Source organism: Lethenteron reissneri, chromosome 21 (assembly GCF_015708825.2).
Source record: "Lethenteron reissneri isolate LAM-NWPU_2019-01 chromosome 21, ASM1570882v1, whole genome shotgun sequence".
In the NCBI taxonomy this organism is placed as follows: Eukaryota; Metazoa; Chordata; class Hyperoartia; order Petromyzontiformes; family Petromyzontidae; genus Lethenteron; species Lethenteron reissneri.
The window spans coordinates 16,755,924-16,765,261 of NC_083799.1; the positions used below are offsets into that span (position 1 = coordinate 16,755,924).

Here is a 9,338-nt window from a genome sequence, read left to right on the forward strand (position 1 = left end):
TAACTGTTGTTAACTCTCACACCTAGGTAACTGATGTTAACTCTCACACCATGGTAACTGTTGTTACCTCTCACACCATGGTAACTGTTGTTCACTCTCACACCATGGTAACTGTTGTTAACTCTCACACCATGGTAACTGATGTTAACTCTCACACCATGGTAACTGTTGTTACCTCTCACACCATGGTAACTGTTGTTCACTCTCACACCATGGTAACTGTTGTTAACTCTCACACCATGGTAACTGTTGTTAACTCTCACACCATGGTAACTGTTGTTCACTCTCACACCATGGTAACTGTTGTTTACTCTCACACCATTGTAACTGTTGTTACCTCTCACACCATTGTAACTGTTGTTACCTCTCACACCATGGTAACTGTTGTTAACTCTCACACCATGGTAACTGTTGTTAACTCTCACACCATGGTAACTGTTAACTCTCACACCATGGTAACTGTTGTTAACTCTCACACCATGGTAACTGTTAACTCTCACACCATGGTAACTGTTGTTAACTCTCACACAATTGTAACCCGCTGTTATCTCTAACTCCTAGGTCATCGCTGTTACCTCTGATATCATGATGGGGGTAAAGGGGGTAGTGGTGGAGGGGGGTGGTGGTGGGGGGTGGTTTACACACCGCACCAGGTACTAATTTTGAGGCCGAATCGACCTAGGGGAGGCCCATGACCGGTTCAGATAATCGTCAGCGGCGTTGGCCGTGGTCGGGAATCGAACTCCACTACCCCAGCGGCGTGCACAGTGACACACTGTGTGGTGGTGCACAGTGACACACCGTGTGGTGGTGCACAGTGACACACTGTGTGGTGGTGCACAGTGACACACTGTGTGGTGGTGCACAGTGACACACTGCGTGGTGGTGCACAGTGACACACCGTGTGGTGGTGCACAGTGACACACTGTGTGGTGGTGCACAGTGACACACTGTGTGGTGGTGCACAGTGACACACTGCGTGGTGGTGCACAGTGACACACTGCGTGGTGGTGCACAGTGACACACTGCGTGGTGGTGCACAGTGACACACTGCGTGGTGGTGCACAGTGACACACTGCGTGGTGGTGCACAGTGACACACTGCGTGGTGGTGCACAGTGACACACTGTGTGGTGGTGCACAGTGACACACTGTGTGGTGGTGCACAGTGACACACTGTGTGGTGGTGCACAGTGACACGCTGTGTGGTGGTGCACAGTGACACACTGTGTGGTGGTGCACAGTGACACACTGTGTGGTGGTGCACAGTGACACACTGTGTGGTGGTGCACAGTGACACACTGTGTGGTGGTGCACAGTGACACACTGTGTGGTGGTGCACAGTGACACACTGTGTGGTGGTGCACAGTGACACACTGCGTGGTGGTGCACAGTGACACGCTGTGTGGTGGTGCACAGTGACACACTGTGTGGTGGTGCACAGTGACACGCTGTGTGGTGGTGCACAGTGACACACTGCGTGGTGGTGCACAGTGACACACTGTGTGGTGGTGCACAGTGACACACTGTGTGGTGGTGCACAGTGACACACTGCGTGGTGGTGCACAGTGACACACTGTGTGGTGGTGCACAGTGACACACTGCGTGGTGGCGCACAGTGACACACTGTGTGGTGGTGCACAGTGAGACACTGTGTGGCGGTGCACAGTGACACACTGTGTGGTGGTGCACAGTGACACACTGTGTGGTGGTGCACAGTGACACACTGCGTGGCGGTGCACAGTGACACACTGCGTGGTGGTGCACAGTGAGACACTGCGTGGCGGTGCACAGTGACACACTGCGTGGTGGTGCACAGTGACACACTGCGTGGTGGTGCACAGTGACACACTGCGTGGTGGTGCACAGTGACACGCTGTGTGGTGGTGCACAGTGACACACTGTGTGGTGGTGCACAGTGACACACTGTGTGGTGGTGCACAGTGACACACTGCGTGGTGGTGCACAGTGACACACTGCGTGGTGGTGCACAGTGACACACTGCGTGGTGGTGCACAGTGACACACTGCGTGGTGGTGCACAGTGACACGCTGTGTGGTGGTGCACAGTGACACACAGTGTGGTGGTGCACAGTGACACACTGTGTGGTGGTGCACAGTGACACACTGCGTGGTGGTGCACAGTGACACACTGCGTGGTGGTGCACAGTGACACACTGCGTGGTGGTGCACAGTGACACACTGCGTGGTGGTGCACAGTGACACACTGTGTGGTGGTGCACAGTGACACACTGTGTGGTGGTGCACAGTGACACACTGTGTGGTGGTGCACAGTGACACACTGTGTGGTGGTGCACAGTGACACACTGCGTGGTGGTGCACAGTGACACACTGCGTGGTGGTGCACAGTGACACACTGCGTGGTGGTGCACAGTGACACACTGTGTGGTGGTGCACAGTGACACACTGTGTGGTGGTGCACAGTGACACACTGTGTGGTGGTGCACAGTGACACACTCTGTGGTGGTGCACAGTGACACGCTGTGTGGTGGTGCACAGTGACACACTGTGTGGTGGTGCACAGTGACACACTGTGTGGTGGTGCACAGTGACACACTGTGTGGTGGTGCACAGTGACACACTGTGTGGTGGTGCACAGTGACACACTGTGTGGTGGTGCACAGTGACACACCTGCTGGCGCCGTCGAGCTTCTTGAGGTCGTCGACGCATCGCCGCACCAGCAGCTTGTGGGCCTCCACTTCCGCCGCCATCGTCTCCTGAGGCACAAGCGACACCACGGACAGCTCTAGACCCCCTCTAGACCCCCTCTAGACCCCCTCTAGACCCCCTCTAGACCCCCCTCTAGACCCCCCTCTAGACCCCCCTCTAGACCCCCCTCTAGACCCCCTCTAGACCCCCCTCTAGACCCCCTCTAGACCCTCCTCTAGACCCTCCTCTAGGCCCTCCACTAGACCCCCCTGTAGGCCCCCTCTAGACCCCCTCTAGACCCCCTCTAGACCCCCTCTAGACCCCCCTCTAGACCCCCTCTAGACCCCCTCTAGACCCCCTCTAGACCCCCTCTAGACCCCCTCTAGACCCTCCTCTAGACCCTCCTCTAGGCCCTCCACTAGACCCCCCTCTAGACCCCCCTCTAGATCCCCTCTAGACCCCCTCTAGACCCCCCTCTAGACCCCCCCCCTCTAGGCCCCCCTCTAGACGCCCCTCTAGACCCCCTCTAGACCCCCCTCTAGACCCCCCCCCTCTAGGCCCCCCTCTAGACGCCCCTCTAGACCCCCTCTAGGCCAGTGTAACACGCAGCCTGTGGTGACCAACGTGACCCGTCATGGAGGTGTTCTGGGTGAGCGTCAAGTCACGTGATCTCACCCAGAACACGTCTCGTGGGCAGCGCGGCCATCGGACTCATTTCGTGACTTTGCCACAGCAGCTCAAGTGAGGAGGGGAAATGAGAGATGAGCGCAGTGATTTGTGTTTAATTAATTCCCCACGAGTGGAATGTGCACAGTCTACTTGGCTGAATACATAAATAAAGTTTGATGAGTTCACCTGTCCCTGCGCCCTGTGATGAGAGCGAGGGTGAGAGACCCACAGGGAGGTGGGGGAGAGGCGTGGGTGAGGTGCAGTGGAGGGAGGAGAGGGGGCAGAGGAAGTGAGAGACAGACGGAGACGAGACACGTTGTGTGTGCAGCACAGGCAGCAGGAAGGAGGAGAGAGACACGTTGTGTGTGCAGCACAGGCAGCAGGAAGGAGGAGAGAGACACTTTGTGTGTGCAGCACAGGCAGCAGGAAGGAGGAGAGAGACACGTTTTGCCGGCTGGCTCCGTGCAGCTTCTGCGCCAAACGCGCTGGAAACCCCCTGCACCAGGCCACCAATCAGGGCGCGGGACGAGCCCCGTGCCTCGCCGCGATTGGCTGTCATCATTTCTCCTTCGCTCCGATTGGTCGCCTCGTGGTGGGGGAATTCCGAGCGTCACGTGACCGCGTGAGACGCGAGGCCACTCCACTCAAGCACTCACTAATTAACTACTCACTAATTAACTCACTCACTACTTAACTACTCACCACTTAACTACTCACTACTTTACTACTCATGAGTTAAATACTCACTGCTTAACTACTCAATAACTAACTACTCACTCCTTAACTCATTTACTCAGCACTCATTACCCAGCAAGCATTAGTTACTCACTACTCACGAGTTCACTGAATACTCATTACTTTTTCATTACTGAGCACGATTTACTAAACAGGACCCTGCGGGGTGGGCTGCTAGGAATAATACTTAATCCCGGTACAGGGATATCGACCGGGCTGGGTGGGGAGGGGCTGGGTGGGGAGGGGCTGGGTGGGGAGGGGCTGGTCACCCCGTGGTGTCCTTATAAAACTCAACGTTTAACCTACTCACGCCGGCTTGTGCCCGCCCTCACAGTCGGACATATTTGAGGAATACACCACGCCGCCGTTGACCCTGGCCATTGACCGAGCAACCCAATGTTCCTACCAGCTCCCTCCGCAGGAATGTGTTCTATGTGCCACTCAGTCCGTATTTAGCCGCCTATTCTGTTGTTCCACTCAGTCGACTGAACGGGTTTAAGGCAGTGACTGGAGAAAATGTGTTGCCTGTAGTGTGCAAAAAACTCATCTTGCTGTGATTTGCTTACTAATGTAAAAGCGGGGGTGCTGCATCATTGTTTTTAATTATAATATCACTCAAATATTGGTGGGGGGATAGGGCGGGGGAGGCAGGGCTGGGTGGCGCGTCTTACTTCTCGGTGGTTTTGTTTGTGTGCAGATAATAAATCGCAACAAAATTGAAGCAGAGAAGTGCACCGCCTCCTACACCAGTTGACAGCCCCCCCCCCAACACCCCCCAACACCACCCCTCCCACCAGCCCTCACCACCCCCCCACCACCCCCCACCACCACCCAACCCCACCACTACCCCACCACCCCCCACCACCACCTTCTGCACTAGGCCTCGCGAAGCCTCCCGCACTAGGCCTCGCGAAGCCTGCCGCACTAGGCCTCGCGAAGCCTTCTCTGCAGTAGACTTAGCGAAGCCTTCTGCACTAGGCCTCGTGAAGCCTTCTGCACTAGGCCTCGCGAAGCCTCTGCAGTAGGCCTCGCGAAGCCTTCCCTGCAGTAGGCCTCGCGAAGCCTTCTCTGCAGAAGGCCTCGCGATGCCTTCTCTGCAGTAGGCCTCGCGATGCCTTCTCTGCAGTAGGCCTCGCGAAGCCTTCTCTGCAGAAGGCCTCGCGAAGCCTTCTCTGCAGTAGGCCTCGCGATGCCTTCTCTGCAGTAGGCCTCGCGATGCCTTCTCTGCAGTAGGCCTCGCGAAGCCTGCCGCACTAGGCCTCGCGAAGCCTGCTGCACTAGGCCTCGCGAAGCCTTCTCTGCAGTAGACCTAGCGAAGCCTTCTGCACTAGGCCTCGCGAAGCCTTCTCTGCAGTAGGCCTCGCGAAGCCTTCTCTGCAGTAGGCCTCGCGAAGCCTTCTCTGCAGTAGGCCTCGCGAAGCCTTCTCTGCAGTAGGCCTCGCGATGCCTTCTCTGCAGTAGGCCTCGCGAAGCCTTCTCTGCAGTAGGCCTCGCGATGCCTTCTCTGCAGTAGGCCTCGCGATGCCTTCTCTGCAGTAGGCCTCGCGAAGCCTCCTGCAGTAGGCCTCGCGAAGCCTTCTCTGCAGTAGGCCTCGCGATGCCTTCTCTGCAGTAGGCCTCGCGAAGCCTCCTGCAGTAGGCCTCGCGAAGCCTTCTCTGCAGTAGGCCTCGCGAAGCCTTCTCTGCAGTAGGCCTCGCGATGCCTTCTCTGCAGTAGGCCTCGCGAAGCCTTCTCTGCAGTAGGCCTCGCGAAGCCTTCCCTGCAGTAGGCCTCGCGATGCCTTCTCTGCAGTAGGCCTCGCGAAGCCTCCTGCAGTAGGCCTCGCGAAGCCTTCTCTGCAGTAGGCCTCGCGATGCCTTCTCTGCAGTAGGCCTCGCGAAGCCTCCTGCAGTAGGCCTCGCGATGCCTTCTCTGCAGTAGGCCTCGCGATGCCTTCTCTGCAGTAGGCCTCGCGAAGCCTTCTGCACTAGGCCTCGCGAAGCCTTCTCTGCAGTAGGCCTCGCGAAGCCTTCTCTGCAGTAGGCCTCGCGATGCCTTCTCTGCAGTAGGCCTCGCGAAGCCTTCTCTGCAGTAGGCCTCGCGAAGCCTTCCCTGCAGTAGGCCTCGCGATGCCTTCTCTGCAGTAGGCCTCGCGAAGCCTCCTGCAGTAGGCCTCGCGAAGCCTTCTCTGCAGTAGGCCTCGCGATGCCTTCTCTGCAGTAGGCCTCGCGAAGCCTCCTGCAGTAGGCCTCGCGAAGCCTTCTCTGCAGTAGGCCTCGCGATGCCTTCTCTGCAGTAGGCCTCGCGAAGCCTCCTGCAGTAGGCCTCGCGAAGCCTTCTCTGCAGTAGGCCTCGCGATGCCTTCTCTGCAGTAGGCCTCGCGAAGCCTTCCCTGCAGTAGGCCTCGCGAAGCCTTCTCTGCAGTAGGCCTCGCGATGCCTTTTCCGCAGTAGGCCTCGCAAAGGCTGCCGCACTAGGCCTCGCGAAGCCTGCCGCACTAGGCCTCGTGCCGTGCTTTTCGTGCACAAATAAGGCGATTAAATGTATCTCGTCTCTGTGTTAATAAATGTATCTGTGTTAAAAAAACGTGCTGCGTTTCAGTAAAGTAAATTTGAAGTGAAGTTTAAAGTTTCGCCGTGAGGCGCCGGAAGCGACGGCCATCTTGTTTAGTTCACAGATCGCAGGGGGAGCGGGCGGCCATCTTGTCGGACAGGGTCATGCCAAGTGTTTGCAGTAGGGGGCGATGTTGATACACGGACGGACGGACGGACACATTAATCTATTGGTGGTCTGGTCCTCTTCGTTCCTACCAGTATTAACTTGGCACTCACTGAGTCTCTGTGTGTCTCTCAGTGTCTCACCGCGCCAGTCTCCCATTGGCTGCCTCCAGCCCCTGTGGGCGTGTCTGTGCCGTGACGTCACCGCCCTCGGGGGTTTCCGTCTCCGGGCGGCGCCGCCCCCGGGGCCATGGCAACGCCCTGGAAACCCCCTGCAGCAGGCGACCAATCAGAGCGCGCGACGAGCCCTGCTGCTGCTGCTGCTGCCGCCTTCTCATTGGTCGCCGTCGTCTCCCCTCCCATTGGTCGCCTCGCGGTGGTGGATTCCAAGTCGGGATGGGACTCAAACTAAACTCTCAACTATTTTGACTTCGTGACTGCAGCAATTAATATTCTTGGTTCTTTCGGTAAAGTCACGTAGATAGAAAATACAAATAATAAAATAAAATTGAAAATAAACTGAAAAGAAAAGCAAAAACCCCACGAGGTTTGGATGGCAACACCCGCGGTGGTGCCGATGACATTCGCCATCGATGTTGACACTGAACAAGACGACTGGGAACTCACGACGACATTTCCCAGGGTGCACCGCGCCACTGGAGCAGCTCGTCTGCTGAGACGGGCAGCAGCAGCAGCCAACTACTCACCATTCTACTACACAGCACGTCACTGTTCAACTCACTCTCTATGTCACTGTTTAACTCACTCTATTTAACTCACTCACTATGTCACTATTTAACTCACTCACTATGTCACTATTTAACTCACTCACTATGTCACTGTTCAACTCACTCTCTATGTCACTATTTAACTCACTCACTATGTCACTATTTAACTCACTCACTATGTCACTATTTAACTCACTCACTATGTCACTGTTCAACTCACTCTCTATGTCACTATTTAACTCACTCACTATGTCACTATTTAACTCACTCACTATGTCACTATTTAACTCACTCACTATGTCACTGTTCAACTCACTCTCTATGTCACTATTTAACTACCGCTCTGCTCGAGGCTCAGAGAGCCACGACTTGTCCCCCTCACCTGCCCCCCCCGCGCCCCCCCCCCCCCTGGGCGTGTTCGCACGGTGACGTCACCGCCGGGGATTTCCGAAGCGGCGCGGGTCCGGGTCGGGTTGAGAGAAACGCCGCGGAAATCCCCTTCGCCAGGGGACCAATCAGAGCGCGCGGCGGGCCCCGTTGCCCCGCTCCCATTGGTCGCCGTCTTGGCACGTAAACACTCGCTAGTTATAACTTACTTGCTAGTTAACGCACTCACTAATCACCTCACTATTCAACTCCCTCACTATTCAATTCACTCATTATTTTACTCACTATTCAACTCACTCGCTATTTAACTCAATATTCAACTCACTCACTATTCAACTCACTCACTATGCAACTCACTCACTATTTAACTCACTCACTATTTAACTTACTCATTATTTAACTCACTCACTATTTAACTCACTCACTATGCAACTCACTCACTATTCAACTCACTCACTATTCAACTCACTCACTATGCAACTCACTCATTATTTAACTACCGCTCTGCTCGGGGCTCAGAGAACCCGAGACCAGAACCCTGTCCCCGTGCCCCCCTGTCCCCGTGCCCCCCCCCCCCTCACCTGGCGGTGTCTCTGAGCTCTCGGGGTCTTCGCCTCTCGCCTCCTCTCGCTGCGCAGCTTCTGACAAGAAACAGAAGCCGCAGCTGTCACTCAACTAGCACGCCCCGCCCCCTGCCCCTCCTACTACCCCCGCCCTGCACCCCGCCCCCTTCACTTCACCCCGCCCCTCACAACCAATAAGCCCCCCCACAACCCCCCCGCCCCCTCTCCCCCCACCCGACCCCCTCCCCCCACAACGCTCCCTCCCCCAACCCCCGTGCACCCCTCCGCCACAACTCCCCCAGCCCCTCCCCCCCGCGCCGTGAACGGCATCGCGCTGGAAACCCCCTTGAGCAGCAGGCGAACAATCGGGGCGCGGGACGAGACCCGCTGCCCCGCTCCGATTGGCCGAGCTCCGATCGCTTGCGCGCTCTGATTGGTCGCTGGTGCGATGTGTAAACATCATCGCTAGCACTGGGGAGACAAAGGCGGCCGGGCGTGGTGCTGGCCACCCACCCCCTCGTGTGCCGTGCTGGCCTTCATAGGTGCTCGCTAACAGCACTTGCCCCTACAGTCTGTTACAGGCTACACGGGGGATCTTTGTGTGTTGTGTCTGAGTGCTGTAATGAGCCCAAGGGGCTGGATCTATGCCGTTTCCGTCTTATTCCAGCAAGCAACAACCGCCATTCGCCACTAAGTGGCGGTGACGTCACTACGACGCTTGTGCCAGGCCATGTGCACCTTGAGGCCACGAAGTGTCGAACGCCCGCTGGCAGGAGGTCACGGGGCAGACCCAGCAGGTGCCACGGGTCGACTGACTGAGATGACCGAGATGACTGGCTGATGCACCACCTGTGCCCCCACTGTGCCAACTTGCTGTGCTTTAGCCACCC

At 56.7% G+C, this 9,338-nt stretch overlaps 1 protein-coding gene across 1 annotated transcript in view; it reads right to left on the bottom strand.

The window, feature by feature from the left end:
* The window catches only part of LOC133345335 (uncharacterized), a 58,409-nt gene extending 49,837 nt beyond the window's left edge, over positions 1-8,572 (bottom strand). Inside the window, exons 1-2 of the mRNA XM_061556012.1 lie at positions 8,467-8,572; positions 2,652-2,737 (exon numbers count right to left, since the gene is read on the bottom strand). Of these exons, the coding sequence (XP_061411996.1) occupies positions 2,652-2,731 (80 nt within the window). The 5' untranslated portion in view covers positions 2,732-2,737; positions 8,467-8,572. The remainder of the gene's footprint in view (positions 1-2,651; positions 2,738-8,466) is intronic.
* Positions 8,573-9,338: the final 766 nt, after the last annotated feature.